The 23,394-nt window shown below is 40.1% G+C and overlaps 1 protein-coding gene across 4 annotated transcripts; it reads left to right on the top strand.

The window, feature by feature from the left end:
- Nucleotides 1-722: 722 nt before the first annotated feature.
- Nucleotides 723-20,716, top strand: LOC130928934 (oocyte zinc finger protein XlCOF6-like). 4 transcript variants are annotated; one of them, XR_009066761.1, is made up of 4 exons: nucleotides 723-1,125; nucleotides 7,994-8,401; nucleotides 15,812-19,426; nucleotides 19,988-20,716. XR_009066761.1 is itself a non-coding variant. In XM_057855764.1 (4 exons), the coding sequence occupies exons 1-4, from the start codon at nucleotides 990-992 to the stop codon at nucleotides 17,461-17,463; spliced, it is 2,166 nt and encodes a 721-aa protein (XP_057711747.1). In that variant the 5' UTR covers nucleotides 723-989; the 3' UTR covers nucleotides 17,464-20,716. The 4 variants fall into 4 exon arrangements, 2 of the variants coding, with proteins under 2 accessions (XP_057711747.1, XP_057711746.1); XR_009066760.1 differs by having other exon boundaries at nucleotides 15,812-19,864; XM_057855764.1 differs by having other exon boundaries at nucleotides 7,994-8,027; nucleotides 8,058-8,401; nucleotides 15,812-20,716.
- Nucleotides 20,717-23,394: the final 2,678 nt, after the last annotated feature.

The following is a 23,394-nucleotide window of genomic DNA, read 5'->3' as shown; positions in this document are numbered from 1 at the left end:
CTTCATTCTACATACATTATGAGGCAATTCCAAAACAGTAACGCACTCACACTAGGAAACTAATCAGATTGTGAATGAGCTGAACATTTTAGAGCCTCGCATTGCGTGAGCTGTGAACCGCATGTCATTTTTTACTTTCAGGTACACAGTCAAATTCAACAAAATCATTCTAAAAATGACATTACATTAGTGTTAGATGAAGTTTTTTTTCTTTTTTTTTTTCTTTACTCCGTATTGTAATTTGTTTTTTGAAGCACTGATTTGCTTCAGCTTTTGAGAACAGTCATTAGAAAAAAAAATCTTCTCAAAATATCTTTGAATTGGCTCTGGACAATATTACCAAAGTTGTACTTCTGCGGTGATTTGTATTGACCAACATGTAATTTAGATGTTTTATATTGAATAAATAGACCGTCAAATATTACTGTATTACTTGAATTGAAAATAAGACCGTCAGAGAGCGTTGCTGAACGCACCGAATGATTCTTGTGGGAAAACTACACCTCCCAGGATCCTTATAGGCGAAATGCTAACGCTACGATCGTCTCACTGTTGATTTTTTCCCCCTATCATGTCAAAATATAGATTGAGTTGTATAAGAGAAACATTCTATTTTTTAAAGGGAAGTTGTAATTTGGGCTGTTTTTGTTTTTTATTCTTGAAATAGATGGGTTTTACGTTGTGATTGTGGCTGGAGAGAGACTGTCTTTCCCATCATGCAATGCTGGTCGGAAATGAAAAAGACTGGCCAAGGTAGAGCAGTTTTTTCTTTGTGCAGGTATTTTTTCCCCCTAGATTTCAGTCACTTAACTAAATCGAAGTCTCGACGACGTGTGCAGCGTTAGCCACATTACGGACTCAAACATCAGTCATCTTTAAGTCTGGGCACTCGTTGAAGTGTTGTCACCTACTTTAGCCTAGCCTAGCTGGCCAACCGCTGACAAAGCTGCAAGGCACGTCGTCAAGCGTTCAGATATCAAGTGAGGAATATGTTTGCGAGAACTACACCGGCTGCAGAAAAGTCCCAAGAGGAATTTTGTGGAGTGAAAGAGTCGCCCCCACGTCACCAAGAATCGACTGTGTACAAAATAATGCACTCAAAGGTTGTTCTTCGCAGACTCGAAGGTTGGTACACTTTCGATGACACGTACACTGTACACCGGTGTTCCCCAAGCTTTTTGCGCTACGGACCAGTGTGATGTGGGCCTTATTTTCCTGGTGTAGCAGAAAATGACAGTAAAATACACACCAAGGGGCTGAAAACGAACATTAAGTGCAGGGGAAATGTAGCTCTCCATACGCGGAATCTCTCTCTTTTTTTTTTTTTATAGCGGCCTTTCCTAAAACTTGACTTGGTCGCAGGCATGATGCTCTCAGTGCATTCGGTTTTGTTGCCTCGTAGGCGTAAAAAAGCTGTCCCAACGACGTCGTCGCCCATAGCACACAGCCAAGAGCAGCCAACATTACTGTTTACATTGTAGGGTTTCAGGGCCGTTCCTGACCAACAGGGGCGGACTGGTAATCTGTGGGTTCTGGAGGATCACAGAACGGCCGGTGCCCTGGACGGCCGGCGGCCGCCATTCATTATACATCACTGTTTTTGTCCCCCCTTGCCTCTGATTATCTACAGTTCGCATCCAATCCAACAGGTGGCAGCAATGCGCCTGGCTGTTCATCGCCAGTCTGATAGAAGAACGGAAGAAGCACAAAGTTGCCTTCATTGGTTCCTTGTGGAAGCAAAATGGCGACGAGCGTTAATGCACAATATGGATGGTGGTGGCAAAAAAAGAAAAGAGAAGGGTGGCGCGAAGAAGGTTAGGAAGAAAAAAATTAAAGAAACTGGAGAGCGAAGCATCAAAATGTCATAAGTTGACAAATATTTTCGCAAGCAGCAGTCTGGCTGCAACGGCCACGTCGGGTAACAGCAGCCCACTCCCGGCGTGAGAGGGGGAGCGGCAGCCGCTCTGACGCGCAGCCGATTCAGGGAGAGAGAAAAAAAGAGGGAGGGGGTAATGATAAGCTGGTGGAAGTTCGAGAGGGAAGTTCCCCAGACAAGCGCAGAGCAAGTAAAAATGGATGAAGAGGGTCACTTGTTCGGTATACTGGCAATTGTTATCCACCAGGTAGGTACATTTTAAATGAAATAAACGACAATTAAAGGGTTAGTGCCAGCTAGTCGATGTACCCGTTGGCAATCGTGTCAAGTTACAATATGCTAGTCCTACTATCACTCTCCTAAGAAAAAATATTTTAGCTGTAAAACAACGTATGCACACGCAGCAGCAATATTAATTCAGAAGAAATATAACAAAATATTAATAAAATGAATGGTTTTACTTTACAGTTTAGGTAGTTAAATTGATATATATTTTTAATCATTTATATATCGTTTTGTTTTCTGGTTAATACTTTCCAATGAAGGTTATGTATACAGGATTTGTCTTGAAATGTTTATTGTATTTTCATTGAAATTTATTATTTGTATGGCAAGATTAATTATGGCAGGGGTCTCCAAACCGGTCCTCAAGGGCCACTGTGGGGCCTGGTTTTTCTTTCAACCGATCGAGTACCGACAGTTTAACCAATGAAGTTTCTGCTAAAACAAGCAGCAGCTGACTGCAATCAACTGATTACACTTGTAAAACACCAGATTGGTGCATAGGTGTTGTCTTGTTTTGTTGGAATGAAATCCTGTGCCCGCTGCGGCCCTATGTGGAATAGTTTGGAGACCACTGAATTATGGCATAAACAATGAAATTGTTTTATAGACAGAGATATATAGAGATATATTATAATCAATCGGATACATGAATGAATGAATTTATTGTCATTGTCATCATCATCATAATCATTGACAGTTTCAGAATGTGGAATTTGCCCGAATACTTAAAACTTGCTTTGAAAAATACATTCTTTCATTTGTTTATTTAGGTCTATCATAGAGCTAGTACAGAAAATGAACCCAACTCCAGTTCAGCCTTGCAGTACTTTGAGTGCCCCAAGTCAGACAGTGACATTCATTCATTCATTTTCCATGCCGCTTTTCCTCACGAGGGTCACGGAGGTGCTGGAGCCTATCCCAGCCAACTACGGGCAGTAGGCAGGGGACACCCTGAACTGGTTGCCAGCCAATCACAGGGCACAAGGAGACATACAACCATTCACGCACACACTCATACCTACGGACAATTTAGAGTGTTCAATCAGCCTACCATGCATGTTTTTGGGATGTGGGAGGAAACCGGAGTTCCCGGAGGAAACCCACGCAGGCACGGGGAGAACATGCAAACTCCACACAGGAAGGCCGAAGCCCGGGATTGAACCCTTGATCTCAGAACTGTGAGGCAGATGTGCTAACCACTAAGCCACCGTGCCACCCAAACAGTGACAGTCTAGACATATTTTCTTCATTTTCTCTTAAAGTGCAAGAAATTGATGCATTTTACAATAAAATGTAAAAAAAATAAATAAATAAAAATTCTCCCCGGGGTTGGGGGGTTGGGCGGTATGCCCCCGGACACCCCTAGGGGGTCTGTTTCCCTTCGTAAAGCGATTCTTGTGGGCTGGGCTGAGTCAAAGTCCAGGGCTGCTTTTTAGTCCCAGTCCGCCCCTGCTGACCAATTTGATACCCTAGGCAACATATTTGTTGCACCCCCCCCCTTATTTTCACCACATATATTTAAACACTCTCACATATATAATAAAGACAACAACGAACAAAAGCAGAAATTAAAAGAAAAATGCTCTAATAACTATTCAAAAGCACCAATAAAAACTACTTCAAAAACAAATGAATAAAATAAATTACAATTGTTATTACAATATGATTAACACCCACCCACCCACACAAACTTATATAAAGACACACAGAAGACTTTCAACTTTTTTTTTTTCACCTTGACCTATAACTTTACTCACCTTGTCTTCACTGATGCAAAAGCATGTATTGCACTTTCGTATGACCGTTGTTTTGGAAGGGCCACTTCTTTCTTGGACTGCTGATGTGAATAAGTTTGCTGTAAAAGATGGCCCAGGATGTACAGAGGTACAAGGAAAATATTTCAGAAGAGCATCTACAAAGAGAAAAAATTGGAATGTTACATTATATTAGTCAAATAGCTGTTGATTGTGAAACCAGCATGACATAACCAAAATAGCGCCTATAATTCTTGCAGCCTACTGTAACTGTCTATTGCATCTGGCCACTATTTTTGATGGGCGTAGTTAAAAGAAAATAAATTCTTGAAGCACTCCAACTGCACACGACTAACCAATAATAATGAATTAAATAATATATGATAGCAACAACAACAACAAAAAATTGAATATTTTTTTACATGAACGTGATCGCCATTTTAATGAATTAATGACACATTTAATTACACACGTTTGCATTTAAATCCTTGGCACTTGTAGTCCCCCATACCACTTGTCTTTGAAATTATTAATTGCATATTTAATGGTGTATTTATTTAATTAACCTTGGCACTTTTAGGCAAGGCAAAATTATTCGAAAATCACAATTTAACACAAGGTAAAAGTGGTTCACATCACATTAAAAAAAGCAAGACATATTTAGTCCCCCATCAGCTTTGTCCAAATTTCTCTAAAATGAGAGGGGAAGTAAATTTAACTGAAACTAATCCACAGCTGGCTGAATACTGAAAATATTTTTAAATCAACAGCCTGGCTAATGATACAGTATAATTTTGCTTTAGCAGTTAGTCATATAAACTCTATGTAAATAACCGCTAGCTTGCAGTTGCGCTAAATATACGTGCTTATGCTTTTGAAAAAATCATCACAACAAACCTCCATTTGTTCTTCTTTCTTTTTCTTCTGATCCGGAGGGCTTTTGTCTTTTCATGAAGTTGACTTGTCACTGTAACGTCGCTCAATTGCGGAGGCTAAAAATAGCACCTTCAGGTAGCTCGCTGGTCTGCTGGGTGGTGAGACAAGGGTCTGTGGTGAAATTATCACATCACAGGAAAAAGTGAAACGGGCAGAAAAACGAAAACTAGAAAAACGATTTCATTATTATTTAAAGACTTATGTTGATATGTTTTGTTATTCTTTTGTTTTATTGTTTTGTATATTTTTTTTTAATACTGCCATCATCAAATATTATTTGAATATTTTTCTTGACGCCCTTTTGGACGCTGCTGCGCCCTAAGGCATTTGCCTAGCTCACCTTATGGGCGGCACGGGTCTGCAGGGTTTCCACCAAGGGAGTAGGTTTGGTTTCAATATTGACCAGGACGATATAACAGCACAACATCCATGTACACTTTTTGCTGGGGACGGGACATTAATAAGACCAAACAGACTGGGTGAACGGCGGTCAAGGCTACATTTCGCACCAATAAGAACCTAATTAATTGACAGGCTAAATGATTAATGCAAAATAAATCTGTATTGACTTTTACTAACTTTCACACTGCATATTTACATTTTAACGTCTTAATCTGATAATTTTTCTTAAATCTAGTTGAATAATTTTCTTCATTTTGTTTTGAGTTTGAAAGGCTAGTTAACAGATTAATGTGTCAGATTCTTCCAATTACGTTAAGTAAATATTACCTTTTGTTCTTATTAAACCCAAAAATCTAAAAATCGGTCATTTTTCACCAAATCAAGGAAAAAAACGCTTTCAAATGTTTTGAACAATATCTATTCTTGAATTATGAACATTTTTCTTAAAAACAAGTTTTTTTAAGATTAAATATAGAAGCTTTCTACTTAAAATAGGTGTCTTATTTTTCTTATTTCAAGAAATCTGAGTAAAATTTACTTGAAGCATTGGAAGATCATTTTAATTATTTCTAGTAGATTTACACTGATCATAAGGGATTTTTTTTTTTTTTTCAGTTTTAAGGAGATGGGTTTTTGCAGTGCATATGTATAGGTTCAGATGATACACCGTTCAATTCAAACTTTTGTTTTCAAAAACTACTAAAACATTATGAAAACTTCCAAAATAAATGTCTGGATTTTATTAGAAAATTTAAATTGCAATATTTGAACACAAATTTGTGTGTTAACATACAAAGAAATACAAAATTGTGAATCATTTATTCACTATCCAGGAATGCAAAAAAAATAGAAAAAAACATTTGTCTTAATACCACTCAACATTGTCTGTTTAAATATAACACCAAAAAAACTCTTAGTCCGGGAATAACAAAAATTTTAAAAAATGGAGCTTTCCTTCAGGAAAAACACCACTTTTGTCCACAAGCACATCCAAACTCAACAAAAAATGAAAGCTCCTTTGGGCTGCTTAAAGACCACATAAGCAAAATAAAAATGAAAATTGGGGATAAGGGTGTAAACCTTGGTTCACTAAATTTCTTTCAGCTGAGCAGAGTTTACTATATTTCTCAGTTTAATTAACGTTAACATCATAGAATACACATACAGGAGGACACTTCTCTGAACCAGCTTCCTACTCAGGTTAGCAAGTTCACAGTTTAATGTAGTGGTAATGCTAAACTGTTATGCAGGTCGGACTTTCAGAAGCAAAATTAGTGGTGCTCACCGTTTCCCACCTTCACAACAATGTCTGTTCACATTACTTACAGCGGCTACTGGCCGAAAAAAAACGTCTAATATCCCTCCTCTTCGGGGGGGGGTCCAAGTCCTCAGCCAATCAAACGTGCGTTTGAGGAAAAAACTTGGGCTGGCTCATTTAGCAAGTGATAAGGGGGTAAATGTAACTCTGAAAATAATGAAAATACCGTATTGGCCCGAATATTGAAATCAGACTGAAAAAGATGGGGTCGTCTTATATTCGCGGTCTAGACGTTATACCCATTCTCAACACTACATGGCGTCAGATATCATTGAAGCGATGTCCTATCATGACAGAGCTCAGCTACTAAGTTTAACCAATTTGCATTATTTTATTGCAATGTTTTTCCTTATTCAGATTTGTTTCAAGACTACAGTTGCAGTTAGACTTCACTTTGATGGTTAATGCAGTTATTGCAATTTTGTTGTTTTATCACAATAGATTGGTTTATTTACATTTCAAAAACCAGAAGCCATTCATTTACATTTATGTGATTGCACTTAAGTTTACATATTTCAATGTTCAGATATTAAGATTTGAATGAGGCAAAATAACATGCTTTTTCTCTCATATATATTGTTATAATCATTTGTTTCGGATGTGCTGTAATTATTTTCTGTACAAAAATTAATTTGGTGTTCAAAAAGTCTTTTTTTCAAACTTGACTCTTGAAAAAGAGGGAGTCGTCTTATAATCAGGGCCGCCTTATATTTAGGCCAATACGGTAATTCTTTTAATAATGGTAGGGTCAATTCTATCGTATCAAGAATCGATTTATAATCGAATCGTAGCCTCTGAATCGTAATCGTAATCGAATCGAATCGTTAGGTGACCAAAGATTCCCACCTCTAGTTACTATATACTTGTCCCACAGCTCACGAAACTTGAAAAAAAGCGCATTTATTAAAGTTTTGACAGCTGTAATTGCGTATATCCATCTGCCGAAACAGTCTTTTTCATCTTTTCAGTTATTTATATTTAGGGGGTATTTTGGGGTATTTGAAGGATTATTTCTAACTTGCGCGGAAATTCGGGTGACGTTGCCAGCGTAGGAATGGAACTCGTTTGTAACCCGCCGACTACCTGAATTGTTTTAAATGTGCAAACAAAGAAAAAAAAGGGTGACTTTTCATGGCGCCCCATAGGTGTGTTGTATAACGTCACTGTTGTGCGCCCTCAACAAGAGGCTTGACCCTATGCCCCCAAAAAAGAAAATTATTGTCTTACTTATTAAAATGTGATGTCAAGCAATTTGATTCACATTGTGCTGTAGTGGAAAACAAGATACGAATAGATACAAAATTGTCACGGAGGTTATTTCTGAGGCAAAAAATAATTATAAATAAAATATTTTGTGGAGTGAATATTGCAAATGAAGAAATAAGATTTGGCCCATGTGTGATAATGGTATCTGTCTTGTAGATGTCAGTCAATTGCATCATCCTGAACTCAAGGAGTCTGCTCGCATGGAAGAAGAGGAGGAGGAAGACTTGCCATACATTATGAAGGTCGAGGAGGAATGTGTCCACATTACAGAGGAGCGGAAGGAGTATTTTATTAGAGTTAAGAACCCCCACATTGAGGAGCAGCAGCAACCTCATCCCCTCAAAACGGAGGAGGAGGATCCTCCGAATGTGAAACAGGAGATGGTGGACATCCCCAAGTGGACTGGTGAGCCCCTGAAGGGTGAAGATGGAGGTCCGAGTAAGACCAGCAGAGGGGCGGAGCCTCCAAGTGGCGGCAGCAGCAGTTCAACAGCAGGATCCAAAGCCGACATCCTCATCACTCGACTGTCAGATAGCGACGACACCACATCACACTCGTTGTTCTGTGAGTATCAAGTTACTCAACTTGAGGGGAGTGCGGTGGTCTGTCTGAAGTAGCTGGAACTGTCATCTGGTGGCCTTTGTTCGATTCGTTTAGTGTTTATGCGATAGTGTGCCCAATCCTTGTTGTTCGAGTCATTTTGACATCGACACATCAGTGCAAGTTGAAGGTGCCGGGAAATTGACCAAAAATTTTCCGTTACCGAGATGGTTCATGATGACCAACATAATTATGACCATGTCCTTTTCAGCCCGCTTTGACTACGCGTTGTTCGGCTATGCTAATTCCGACTTAAGAAAGAACAGCCAGTTCACTTCAGTTTGACGTCATGTGGCTATCAGGAAATGGATCAGCTCAGCATTCGTCATAAAGTATAACCCAACATTGTAGCCTATAATATGACAGATTAAAGGTCACAGCTATTTTTCTGGATGTGCTTGCTATATTCTGTGTCATTACTGCCAATGATAAAATCTGAAATGTTTCATTGGCATAAGAGTTAGAGCAGTATAGCTTCATGTGTGTGTATTTCAGAAAATGCCCTCAGGAAGGAAAAAGTAACTTGAAGTAAGCACTTGTGTTGAGTGATTATGTCACTGCAGCCATAAACAATACGTTGCTTGACACTCGGTCCTCTGTTTAAAGTGCACTATTGCTGTAAGTCATTTGTGTTACAATGACATTTTTGCATAGTGGCCATAGCAATATTTAAAATGTTATACATTGTTCAAGTCACACAAGCTGTTTTATATGTTTATACTTGAATGCTTATTGTTTACAAGATACGTATCAGTCTACACTGAAAGTACAATTGTTAAATATGTTAAATTGAAAGATGGTAAATAAATAAATGAGAAATGGTTAATTTGTATTTCATGCTATGATTCAGTCCGCTAAGGCGAATTTATCGTCATCAAGGTAAATCTGCTCAATTTACCGTGATAAGCACTTAAGGCCATATCAGCCCTATAATGAAGGCAACACTTGCTGTATGTATACAGTGATCCCTCGTTTTTCGCGGTTAATGGGGACCAGAACCCACCGGGATAAGTGAAAAACCGGGAAATAGCGACACCGCCCCCCCAATTTTATTAAAATTTTTTTTTAATTAAACCTTTCCTTATCTATATTACATTCTTTATATATTTTTAGTGTATAAAGTACACTAGTTTGAAACGTAAATGCAATATTAATACTGTATACAATAACGTGCATAAGATGAATAAAATGTACTCACCACACTGATGATCTTGATAAATTTGATAAATGAAGAAAAAACTCCTGAACAAAGAGATAATTAAGTCCAGATGGTATGTAGTGGGAACAAAGAACACTGTGTTTTAGGATATTCGCAGAAAGAGTATATATCTGGTTAAATATATGATTAAATATGCATACAAGAGTATAATGCGATGTGAATATATATGTGTATTCTCTTTAATATGAAGATGATTTACTGAGAAGCTTCTGCAGGAGGTGTCCTGCGCACAAGGAACAACGTGATGGGGAGTTGTGACCGTTGTTTTTCTGGATGGCATCCTCTTCCAAAAATGGCCAGTCTCGTCCATGTTAAACACCTTCTCCAGGGGATAGCCACCCTCTTCAATTTATTTGGGAAATTGGTCCAACGAACAGCTGTGTCATGGTCTGCCGAGGAGGCCTCCCCATGCAACGTAACGCTGCGAAGTCCAAACCTCTTTTTGAATTTTTCGAACCAGCCCTTGCTGGCAACAAAACCACAATTTTCTTCACTTGTGCTAGGCTGTGGTTTATCTTCGTCGTTGTCGGTATAACTACCACCTTCATTCAACTCTCCTTCAGGAATGAGGCTATCATACAGCGCTTTGGCTTTTGCCCGGATCATGTTTGTGTCGAGACTCACCTTCTTTTCCCGACAGTCCGATATCCACACTGTTAGTGGATTTTCCATTATTACAATCGTCTTGTTGCGAGGATTCATGACTCGCTTAGTGTCCCTGGATAATGACATTGAGGCGGTCTTTCGGGTTTTCGCCTCGTCTTTTTTTATGTAACAAACGGTTGATTCGTTTAGTCCGTAATGGCGTGCAACAGACACATAGCTGTGGCCAACTTTAAGCATGTCCAGTAATTGAACTTTCTCGTGCACCGTCATAATTTCTCTTTTCTTATTGGGTTCGTTAGAGGATTGAGCAGACGGAGGACGCGTTGGAACCATTTTCCTTCGATAGTAACGAGGTGAAACATCTCGGCCAATCAGCTTGCGATATTCCCGAGTGATGCTGGCCAGCGAATCAGAGCGGCGGAATATGAGTTGGGAGGGCTCGCCTTGCCTTCTGATAGGATGTAAAATCTGCCCGTTTCCTATTTTCTCCAATTTTTTAATTTTTTATGCATGTATAACAATTTTTTTGACTGAAAAAAAATCTGCGATAGACTGACACTGCGAAATTCGAAGCGCGAAGTAGCGAGGGATCACTGAAATAGCCTACTATCCAAATAACGAAGTTGGCTACAAATACATAACGAGCCTTAATGATTATGTGTTTATTTTCGTCTCCGTAGTACAATGCTGCCTCAAGTTTAACTTCGCTTTGATAAAATTAAAGAAATCCGATTTTTGATGTCATATTATTTATTTTGAAGATTTGGAAAAAAATAACAATGGAACGTGCTGAGCGTGCCCCTTATCTGGGCCACAGAGTGCATTAAAACGCAGCCTGCATATAAAAAAAAAAACAACTGATAGTGAAGTCTATGCATATGGCTATCAAACATTAGGTCTGAATGTTTTTATGTAAGTTGAGAAAAAAGATGGCTGCCATTGACGGCGATCAATGTCCAATCCATTTGAACTGGAAGGGAGTGATCGCAGTTATGATCGTGTTAAGTGCAGAGTAAATTTCAAACCCCTGGTCTTCTATTCCCGTATTTTGTAGTGCATGGTACGCTGTGTATCATACTCACTAGGCTTGCCACAAACAGTTGCTTAATAACCAATTATTTTTGCGATTAATCGTTTCATGGGCTCATATTTCGTTTTTTTCCCTTTATATTTTGAAATAAAAAAAATACAATTTTTAAAAAATATATTGATATTGATATTGTAATATATTGTCTTTTTTGTCCCTTTTTTATTATCGGAATAAAGAAGATAATATTTACTGTTTTCCCCCTTTTTTAAATTTAAAGAATAACCAAATGAATAAATATAAATGAATAATATATCTCATGGAGCAGAACGGCAGATCAGCCCCCAGGGGCGGGCCAGGCTGAGCAGCACTGGTTCCGGACTGGCCGGGCTCTCTTACAGCCCGCTGATCACCTGCTCAAGACCTGCCACAAGCGAGGTACATTGCTTTTCAAAACTACAAGTCCACGTAGATATCAGTAACAACCACAGGGTTTGCTTGTCATTAAGAATTCCTGTTATTAATTTGTATTCACAGAAGGGCTGCTACGATTAATCAAATTATTCAACAACTATTTTGATAGTCCATGAATCCTTTAAAAGACATTGTTGACCTAAAAATGATGAAAATCTTTATTTTTGTGCTTCTTACCGGTAAATATTCAAATTTTTTGATTGGTGAAATTGCACCCAAGTCCGTTTTATTTAAAATTGCTTTAGTTGAAATTTAATTTGAATGACAAGTACGCTTCAGATCAGCCTCCAAATGACATTTACATGGTAAAAAGTAAGGGTACAAACACCAATTTCATGACAATATGATTTTTGCCATTAATCCAAACCATAGACTTCATTATCAGTTGACAAGACGGCTCCCACTAACATTGCGCAACGCCTTCCCGTTTGGGGCCGGCCCAGGCAGAGCTGAGTTGGCTTCGACTGTGATAAACGCAAACACACGCTGCATTCAAATGCCGGGTTTAGGTGGAAACGGGATGATTTTTTTTTACCGCATACAAGCAGGAACGATTGTCTAAAGAGTGATTTGTTCGCGGATTCAAGGTAATTATTATATAAAAGAGCCCAATACATGCACTTTCAACTTAAAAAGCTCTTTGTTTTGTGACGCCACATTGGATTATACAGTATGTAAAAAGATTCAGAACACTGTGACTTCTTAATTTCTTTAAAAAATACTACATATTACAATTACATAGCATGAATATTATAGTATACTACTGCATGAATATACAGTGGGGAGAACAAGTATTCTATACACTGCCGACTTTGCTGGCTTTCCCTCTTGCAAGCCATGTAGAGGTCTGTAATTTGTATCATACGTTCTCTTCAACTGTGAGGGACGGAATCTAATACAAAAATCCAGAAAATCACATTGTATAATTTCTAAATAATAAATTTGTATTTAACTGTATGAAATAAGTATTTTATACATTACCAACTAGTAAATATTTCGGCTCTCAGTTCTTTTTTAAGAACCTCTCCTGTTCTCCACTCATTACCGGAAGTAACTGCACCTGTTTTAACTTGTTACCTGTATAAAAGACACCTGTTCACATGCTCAAACAAACAAACTCCAACCTCTCCACAATGGCCAAGACCAAAGAGCTGTGTAAGGAAATCAGGGATAAAATAATAGATCTGCACAAGGCTGTGATGGGCTACGGGAAATAAGCAAGCAGTTTTGTGAGAAGGTAACAACTGTTGGAGCGATTATTAGAAAATGGAAGAAGTTCAAGTTGACGGTCAGTCTGCCTCGTTCTGGGGCTCCGTGCAAGATCTCACCTCGTGGGGCATCACTGATCATGAGGAAGGTGAGGGATCAGCCCAGAACTACACGGCAGGACCTGGTCAATGACCTGAAGAGAGCTGGAACCACAGTCTCGAAGAAAACCATCGGAAACACATTACGCCGTCATGGATTAAAATCCTACAGCGCACGCAAGGTCCCGCTCCTGAAGCCAGTGCATGTCTAGACATGTCTGAAGTTTGCCACTGACCATCTTGATGATCCAGAGGAGCAATGGGAGAAGGTCATGTGGTCGGATGAGACCGAAATTGAACTTTTTGGTCTAAACTCAGCGCGTCGTGTTTGGTGGAAAAAGAAGGATGAGTACAACCCCAAGAACACCATCCCAACCGTGAAACATGGAGGAGGAAACATCATTTTTTAGGGCTGCTTCTCTGCCAAGGGTACAGGATGACTGCACCGTATTGAGGGGAGGATGGATGGGGCTATGTATCGCCAGATCTTGGCTGACAACCTCCATCCTTCAGTGAGAGCCCTGAAGATGGGTCGTGACTGTGTCTTCCAGCATGACAACGACCCAAAGCACACAGCCAAGGCAACTAAAGAGTGGCTCCGTAAGAAGCATCTTAAGGTCCTGGAGTGGCTTAGCCAGTCACCAGATCTGAACCTGATAGAAAATCTATGGAGGGAGCTGAAAGTCCGTGTTGCCCGGCAGCAGCCCCGAAACCTGAAGGCTCTGGAGAAGATCTGCATGAAGGAGTGGGCCAAAATCCCTGCTGCAGTGTGGGCAAACCTTGTCAAGGACTACAGGAAACGTTTGGTATCTGTAATAGCAAACAAAGGTTTCTGTACCAAATATTATGTTCGATTTTTGTGATGTATCAAATACTTATTTCATGCAATTAAATGCAAATTTATTATTTAAAAATCATACGTGATTTTCTGTTTTTTTGTATTAGATTCCATCCTTCACAATTGAAGAGAACTTATGATACAAATTACAGACCTCTACATGCTTTGCAAGTGGGAAAACCAGCTAAATCGGCAGTGTATCAAATACTTGTTCTCCCCACTGTATATATTTTTTCCCCCCTTCATTAACCGTTGACGGGATGTTGTACTCGTCGACGCATTTACATCATCGATGACGTCGTTTAGTCGGGACAGGTCAAGTTAATAGGTAACACTTTATTTGATGGCGGTGTCATCAGACTGCCGTAAGACTGTCATAAGTATGTCATGACCCTATCATGGGCATTAATAAATGCATATGACAGATGTCATTAAGTGTCATCTGGCAAATTATGTCACTAACTACATTTATGTGCAGCTCTGATTCTTTACATCCGTTCAAAAGTGCAATAATCTTCCGGATGACACAAAATGATATCGGTCATAAAAATTGATTCATGCTCATGGCAGTGTCCTCTCATAATTATAATGGTTTTATGACAGTCTTATGGAACCACTGTCAAATAAAGTGTTACTACCGAATACAATAACTAGCAATTAATGAAACAATTGGAACAGTAACTGAAGAAAAATATTGGCACAAAACATGAATTTTTATTGTCATTTACATTGGTAGTGCTGCAATGCATGCTAGAAGGCATGTTGGAAGACAACAGTGTTGACAGCGGTCCCTCAAGGGACCTGTGATGGCCAAATGAAGCTTCTTGAAGCAATGAAACTATGCAGCCATTGGTTCAAAACTTCATGGTGCTTCATTTGGTCTCATGATGCCGCTGTCAAATAAAGTGTTACCGGTTAATATCTTTTGGTGTAAATACCCCATAATACAGTGAGGACAGCTGTGACTTATACTCCAGTGTGGCTTATCTATGAACAGATGCCATTTTTGAGACAAATTTGGTTGGTGGGAGCTTATAGTCAGGTGCGCCTTACAGTCTGAAAATTACGGTAATTGGGTGATGAGTCTAATCATTTAGAAATATTTTATAAACATGCTAACAAGTACACTGACATACACAGGCATAGTTCAGTGACAACAGAAAATATTTAGTCACCATCAAATGCTTATATTCAACCAATAAATATTGGACAAACACATTATTGACTTTACCAGTGATTCATTGCTGCCAACTGACAGGTTAGCTCCACGAACAACTCTGCAGTTAGCCAGTTTTGTTGTTTTGGCGCATGTGATGTTAGAGGATCGCTTTTCCCTGGGACCTATGTGGTATCATTTTGATTCGTAGCTGTAAACTTGAATTCGTCCACAGACATGATTCCTCATCGTCAAAAAGAGAGTTGTATTCATTCACCCACCAAAAAATAATCCGATGTCACAATTTGGTTGTTACAGATACAGATGCCTAAATACGAACATGAATGCATAAATATGAGGACATTTTTTCTATATACGAACACAAATGTGTAAACACAAGTGTGTATCTTTTTGCTTCAATAATGCTTTCAATACACTGTGTTTTAATGACATCATCACAAGAGGATGGGTCTTTACACAATTCATCTTCAGAACATTTTAACCGAAACTGCATTTCTAGCTATTTTTGGCTGATAGTTTTCCGAATTTTGGGACGCATCTCTACCCAAAACAATGTCTCTTGCACCGCAAAATGAAACCACATATTTTTTTCCCCCACTGGTTTTTTGATAAATACTTTTGAAAACCGCACCATGCTCTGAATCCACGAAACAGCAAAGGATCACACTCGTTTCAGACGCGGTGGAAGTCCATAAAATATATCAATGGTTTTCTTGTGTCTTGCAGGTTTCAGAAAATATCTTGATGCTGAGCGGCAGGAGCCAGAATCTCCTGGCGTTAAAGAGGACGTTGAGCTCCCCCAAATCAAAGAGGAGGAGGAGCCAGAGCCCTGTGAACAGAAGCACCTTTCAATCAAAAAGGAGGACGAAGAACTGCCATATGTTAAAGAGGAGGAGGAGCATATCACCAGGTCGACTGGTGAGCCCTTGAAGAGTGAAGATGGTCCGAGTGAGGCAGGCAGAGGGGCGGAGCCTCCAAGCGGCAGAAGCTCAACAGAAGGATTGCAAGCAGACATTTTCATCGCTCTGTCAGACAGAAATGGGGCCACGTCACACTCACCTAACAATGATGATGGTCATAAAAAATCTCACAGTGACAACAAACTCTGCAAATGTTCTCAGTGTGAGAAAACCTTTGCTAATAAGTATACATGTCGTAGGCATATGAGGAGCCACACGAGTGAAAAACCTTTTTCCTGCTCAGTTTGTGGAAAAAGTTTTGTTCAGAAGGGAGATTTCACAACACACACAAGAACCCACACTGGTGATAAACCTTTTTCCTGCTCAGTTTGTGATCAAAGATTCAGCCACAAGAGCACCTTAATACAACACACAAGAAACCACAGTGGAGAAAAACCTTTTTCCTGCTCAGTTTGTGATCAAAGATTCGCTCGGAAGCAACACTTAAAACGACACACTCGAATCCACACTGGCGAAAAGCCTTTTCCCTGCTCAGTTTGTGGTCAAGAATTCAGTTATAACAGTGCCTTAAAGGTACACTCAAGAACCCACACTGGCAAAAAACCTTTTTCCTGCTCAGTTTGTGATCAAAGATTCAGCCACAAGAGCACCTTAAAACAACACACAAGAACCCACACTGGCGAAAAACCTTTTTCCTGCTCAGTTTGTGGTCAAAGATTCGCTCATCAGCAATACTTAAAAGTACACACAAGAACCCACACTGGTGAAAAACCTTTTTCCTGCTCAGTTTGTGATCAAAGATTTAGCCACAAGAGCACTTTAATACAACACACAAGAAACCACAGTGGAGAAAAACCTTTTTCCTGCTCAGTTTGTGATCATAGATTCGCTCGGAAGCAAACCTTAAAACTACACACAAGAACCCACACTGGCACAAAACCTTTTTCCTGTTTAGTTTGTGATGAAAGATTCGCTCAAAAGCAATCCTTGAAAGCACACATAACAACCCACACTGGCGAAAAACCTTTTTTCTGCTCCGTTTGTGGTCAAGGATTCTCTCATAAGGGAAACCTAAAACAACACACAAGAATCCACAGTGGTGAAAAACCTTTTTCCTGCTCAGTTTGTGAAAAAGGTTTTGTTCAGGCGGGAGACTTGAGAAAACACACAAGAACCCACACTGGCGAAAAACCTTTTTCCTGCTCAGTTTGTGCTCAAGGATTCGCTCGAAAGCAACACCTACAAAGTCACGAAAGAACCCACACTGGCGAAAAACCTTTTTCCTGCTCCGTTTGTGGCCAGAGATTCTCTGTGAAGGGAAACCTAAAGCAACACACAAGAATCCACACCGGTGAAAAACCTTTTTCCTGCTCAGTTTGTGATCAAAGATTCGCTCAGAAGCTACACTTAAAAAGACACAAAAGAACCCACACTGGCGAAAACCTTTTTCCTGCTTAGTTTGTGGCCAAAGATTCGCTCGGAAGGAAGAGATGAAGAGGCACGTGTGTGTTGGTGTGAGAAGCAAAGGCCAATGACTGTTTTGCCTGTCATCCATGCTGGCTTCATCAGATTTTTCACACAGGACGATTGTATTCCGTCGAGCTTACTTAAATCCTTTTGAAGTTGGCACTTTTGGTGCCTTGTTTTGTCCAATTGTTGTTGTATGATGTACATCCACCCTATTGCCTAAACCTCAGCTGATTGAACTCTCTCAAGTTTGTCATGTTTGCGTGCCTTCTCAGTTGTTTTTCTTTTCATTCCAGCACATGATTCAGCTGGATGGGCGGGGCTGTGCAGCACAACTGTGTTGCGTTAGGAGCGCTCATTATTTAAAGACTCCTGAGTGTGCGAGTGTCGGACTTTGGCATTCTTTGTTTTACTTTACTCGTTTACTTTGTTTTTTTGCTTTTTCTGGCCATCGACGCCTTTCCCTTGGTTCTCTCGCTGACTTGGTTTGTGCCTCTTTTTGTTTGTATTTTTTTCTCACGTGTTCTGGCGTGCTCCCTTGGTTTTGTCTTGTCATAAATTCTCAACAAACTTCCTCATCTGTGTTGGATCCATAATATACGGCTCGCCGATTCACTACAAAGTTAAGTGGTATGATTTATCTCATACTCTCCCTTTCAAACTACACTTTTCACATTTAATATTTGAAACCGTAGACCCCGAATTCCCAAAAATTCCAAAATCATTCAAAATACTGTCATCAAATAAATATGGAAAATTGAATATATTGTCACTAGTTTATTTTTATTCATACAGTAATTAATACCTTGTTTTTATTCAATCCCCCGCATTTAAATGTGCTTTTCAAATTTATCTGAAGGAATTCGGCCTCCCAGCCAAGCGGCCGAATACGCGACAGGACCGAGAACAGGTCGACAGTGATAAAAAAAACAAGGAAAAAGCAGACGACAACGAGGCAATACTGGAACCAGGGTCAGCAAAACAACGGATACATCGAAATGTCACCGAGAGGCGACAGTTGTTAGCTAAATGTTCAGTCTTTTGAAAGCTGCGGTGGAGTGGGCCGGGCGGAAGGCAAGGGTGTTGTCTTGGGATAATCCTTTATTAGTTATTATATTTTAATTAATTATTTGTCATTATCATCGGTATCATTGATAGTTGCAACATGTGATATGATTAACCCAAAGGAAAAAAAATGGAGAAAAAGACTAGGGCTGACGGGAGAGGCATATGCTTATCAAGCCCTGTCCCCTTCAACCAAGGACGCACAATCAATACATGGTAGAGTAGGCATTATACATTGCAATACATGAACAGCTTTTTGTTTTGTTTTGGATTTTTTTTGTCTTCCCATGAATTTTCTTCCCAAAAGTCATTGATTGGACATAATACTTAGGTAAAGTTGTCGATCAATTGTGAGTTAGGGTGATTGTCATATTTGTGTATCCAGACGTGAAGGTGTTGGTCGGACATGGGCGTTGGCTCGATGTAGGTCGCATTGTTGAAAAAATTATGTCCAGTGAACTCAGCGACCAGTTCAGCAACAGATCAAATCAAGTGGACAACATGCACATATGACAGCAGTTAATGTTCTGCATATACGGCGGGGCTTATTTTTTAGGACAGGCTATGTTGTGACTACTTTATCTTTGCCCCTGACATTCCTATCAGTTATTTGTTGAGGGAACACTATGTTGTGTCTGTGTGTGGCAGTGGTTTTATAGTGTTGAAGGTCAATCATGGCAGCGACTCAGAATACTGTCCTTGTATTTCCTTTTAAAGGCAGCGAGTGACCCTATGCAGTGACCCTTCTGTGGTATGTTTGGGCGGTCAAGTTTGTGTCATCTTTCGTGGCTGGGTGGTGGCTGCCTCGGCACCTGGTGTTCAGCATGCCTTGACATCTCGAGCGATCAATTTGTTGCCGGGAGGGTTTGCCCACCTGTAAGCCTAAGAGGTGAGTTCACGACCTGGCCGCTAGTTACGTCCCTGTTCACAGCAGGTGTCATTGGTACTGGAAAACTGACATGGTGCAATGGGCGGGTTTCTCCACTAATAGAACCCGCTTGGCTCTGTGCTTGTTCGCCATTTTGAATTTTATGAATATATGAGTTCAAGGGATTGGATCGTCTTGATGCTGTAGATCAGGGGTCTCCAACCCAGTCCTCAAGGCCCACTGTGGGTCCTAGTTTTTGTTCCAGCCGATCCAGCAGAGACAGTTGAACCAATGAGGCTTCTGCTAAAACAAGCCACACCTGACTGCAATCAACTGATTGCACATGTAAAACACCAGATTGGGGAAAAAGTGTTGTCACCTTGTATGGTAGGAATGAAATCCTGCACCCACAGTGGGCCTTTGTGGAATAGGTTGGGGACCCCTGCTCTAGATGATTTGGTATACATATTCGAGCCCGATAATGATTCCAATACTTTCATTTTGCAGCTTAGCAGCTTCGATATTTGCTTCCAGTTCCAGTTGTTCTCGTTTCTTTCTCAACTCCTCTTCCTGTTTCTCCAGGGCGTGTTTATCCCTGAGCCGTTGCTGATGTACCGTGAGAGCGGCTACTTCCGCCTCGGCGAGGATTCACGCTTTGGAAACTCCAGAATCTGAACATGAAGAGCTTCCTTTGCTGCTCCTGCCATGATTAGATACACTGTCCTCTGGTCGTATTTGATCCATGAGTGAATTCACACCTTCATGATCTGGCTTAATTGATTGAGAGGCGAAAATATTGTCAAGCTGAACACCGTTAAAATGATGGTCTTGTCCTCCCAATAAAAAAAGGTTTAGCATTTGGAAGGATGGAAATATAGTTCGGGGGATATTTGCCTTTTAATTGAACACTTACGTCAATTTCATTGTGTGTGTCATTAATTTTCTCCTCAGAGATTAAAAACATTGGTTGGCTCTGCAACTTCTGTTTTGTCAGTCACATGACCCTGAGTATCAATCACATTAGACCTCTGCCTAGATGATTTTTCAGTTTTTTTGCATCCATATTTTTACATCTTCAGCAAAGTCTTTAGTTTGGATACACGTTCAAACCATTCATTTTGAGCAATCTGTTCAGTTTTGGGCAGTAATACAATCACTGAATCATGATTAATTTTTGCTTGTTCATACAATTGAATCAATGAATCCAATTTACATTGCACATCTCTTGCATTCACATCATCGTGCATCAGCCCTTTAATTTCATTGGTGATTCTTTGAATTTGTTTTACACGAGTGGCGTTGCTTTTGATGCATTTCAATTTTATATGCCAATGCTTTGGCTGTGGATTTAACAACTCTTCTGCCTTCATCCAAAGATTTTGTTAAACTCATCTTGTCACTGCATAAGATATCCAATCGTGGTGTTGTTAACGAGTGGGACATGTGCTTTCAATCAAAGTCAACGAGGCAACAGATGACAGCTGACAGCAGTCCCCAATGGACAAACGGTTCTTTCAAAGTGGCTTTTCTTCAATTTTAAATAAGCCTACCTTTATGGTACTGCAATGTGCTGCTGCTTGCTGGGCAGGACGTTTCCAACGTGGATCCTTCAATTAGAACAGGCTTAAACTTTCAAAGCGTGTGGAATTGACGTGTGTAGCAGTGTTTCCAATGGTGCCTCACACTCTTCTTTCTTAGGGCTTTCTATTGATTTACAGTGCCTTGCAAAAGTATTCAGCCCCCTTGAACCTTGCAACCTTTCACCACATTTCAGGCTTCAAACATAAAGATATAAAATTTTAATTTTTTGTCAAGAATCAACAACAAGTGGGACACAATCGTGAGGTGGAGCAAAATTTATTGGATAATTTAAACTTTTTTAACAAATGAAAAACTGAAAAGTGGGGCGTGCAATATTATTCGGCCCCCTTGCGTTAATACTTTGTAGCGCCACCTTTTGCTCCAATTACAGCTGCAAGTCGCTTGGGGTATGTTTCTATCAGTTTTGCACATCAAGAGACTGACATTCTTGCCCATTCTTCCTTGCAAAACAGCTCGAGCTCAGTGAGGTTGGATGGAGAGTGCAATGCTCACTACTACTCCCCTACCTGTTGTGTTCCTAGGTAAACCTGCATATGAAATGCTGACAACACATCCCGATTGGTCACTGGCTCTCTTCTTGGATTATTTGACAAAGAAATTTGTTCCATTTGTCTTGTGTCGGACTCAAACAAGCCCCTGCAGAAGACGCCATCTGGGTCTGCCCTTCTTGTCAATGGACTCCGGGCTTTTAACGTGAAAATGCAAGAACTTTAATGCACATATTTATTCTGCCTGTCTATTTAACTAAGACTGACATTCTTGCCCATTCTTCCTTGCAAAACAGCTCGAGCTCAGTGAGCTTGGATGGAGAGTGTTTGTGAACAGCAGTCTTCTGCTCTTTCCACAGATTCTCGATTGGATTCAGGTCTGGACTTTGACTTGGCCATTCTAACACCTGGATACGTTTATTTTTTAACCATTCCATTGTAGATTTGGCTTTGTTTTGGATCATTGTCCTGTTGGAAGATAAATCTCCGTCCCAGTCTCAGGTCTTGTGCAGATACCAACAGGTTTTCTTCCAGAATGTTCCTGTATTTGGCTGCGTCCATCTTCCCGTCAATTTTAACCATCTTCCCTGTCCCTGCTGAAGAAAAGCAGGCCCAAACCATGATGCTGCCACCACCATGTTTGACAGTGGGGATGGTGTGTTCAGGGTGATGAGCTGTGTTGCTATTACGCCAAACATATCGTTTTGCATTGTGGCGAAAAAGTTCAATTTTGGTTTCATCTGACCAGAGCACCTTCTTCCACATGTTTGGTGTGTCTCCCAGGTGGCTTGTGGCAAACTTTAAACGAGACTTTTTATGGATATCTTTGAGAAATGGCTTTCTTCTTGCCACTCTTCCATAAAGGCCAGATTTGTGCAGTGTACGACTGATTGTTGTCCTATGGACAGACTCTCCCACCTCAGCTGTAGATCTCTGCAGTTTATCCAGAGTGATCATGGACCTCTTGGCTGCATCTCTGATCAGTTTTCTCCTTGTTTGAGAAGAAAGTTTGGAAGGACGGCCAGGTCTTGGTAGATTTGCAGTGGTCTGATGCTCCTTCCATTTCAATATGATGGCTTGCACAGTGCTCCTTGAGATGTTTAAAGCTTGGGAAATCTTTTTGTATCCAAATCCGGCTTTAAACTTCTCCACAACAGTATCTCGGACCTGCCTGGTGTGTTCCTTGGTTTTCATAATGCTCTCTGCACTTTAAACAGAACCCTGAGACTATCACAGAGCAGGTGCATTTATACGGAGACTTGATTACACACAGGTGGATTCTATTTATTATCATCGGTCATTTAGGACAACATTGGATCATTCAGAGATCTTCACTGAACTTCTGGAGTGAGGTTGCTGCACTGAAAGTAAAGGGGCCGAATAATATTGCACGCCCCACTTTTCAGTTTTTTATTTGTTAAAAAAGTTTAAATTATCCAATAAATGTTGTTCCACTTCTCAATTGTGTCCCACTTGTTGATTCTTGACAAAAAAATTAAATTTCATATCTTTATGTTTGAAGCCTGAAATGTGGCGAAAGGTTGCAAGATTCAAGGGGGCCGAATACTTTTGCAAGGCACTGTAATTCTCTTTTTCAACAGAAATTTCTGTTGACTTAAATTGTGGGGACTATTTTTTTGAGAAATAGCCACCGAGAGGCTTAGAAGGCTCTGGGTTCCTTGACTCGTTGAATCATTCAAGATAAACTGAGCGTAAAGTTTAAGGTGTTTATTCCAACTCAAAGTTCAAACAATACTTCAGAACTAAACAATTATGTACACCAGTGAAACAACGGTCAACAGAAAATGTCTTGAGCCAGGTAACCCCCTCGCTCTGTGTGTTCAACTGACTTGGCTCCTTCTGACAGCCCTATTTGAAGTAGGCATAACAGCTGAAATG

Source organism: Corythoichthys intestinalis, chromosome 13 (assembly GCF_030265065.1).
Source record: "Corythoichthys intestinalis isolate RoL2023-P3 chromosome 13, ASM3026506v1, whole genome shotgun sequence".
In the NCBI taxonomy this organism is placed as follows: domain Eukaryota; kingdom Metazoa; phylum Chordata; class Actinopteri; order Syngnathiformes; family Syngnathidae; genus Corythoichthys; species Corythoichthys intestinalis.
This window is presented reverse-complemented; position numbering and strand designations above follow the sequence as displayed.

Coding starts and splice junctions, on each gene's coding strand:
- LOC130928934 (XM_057855763.1), top strand. CDS start 990: ATGTTTGCGAGAACTACACCGGCTGCAGAAAAGTCCCAAGAGGAATTT. Junction 1,126..7,993: donor TGTTCTTCGCAGACTCGAAG/GTTGGTACACTT, acceptor TCTGTCTTGTAG/ATGTCAGTCAATTGCATCAT. Junction 8,402..15,811: donor CACATCACACTCGTTGTTCT/GTGAGTATCAAG, acceptor TGTGTCTTGCAG/GTTTCAGAAAATATCTTGAT.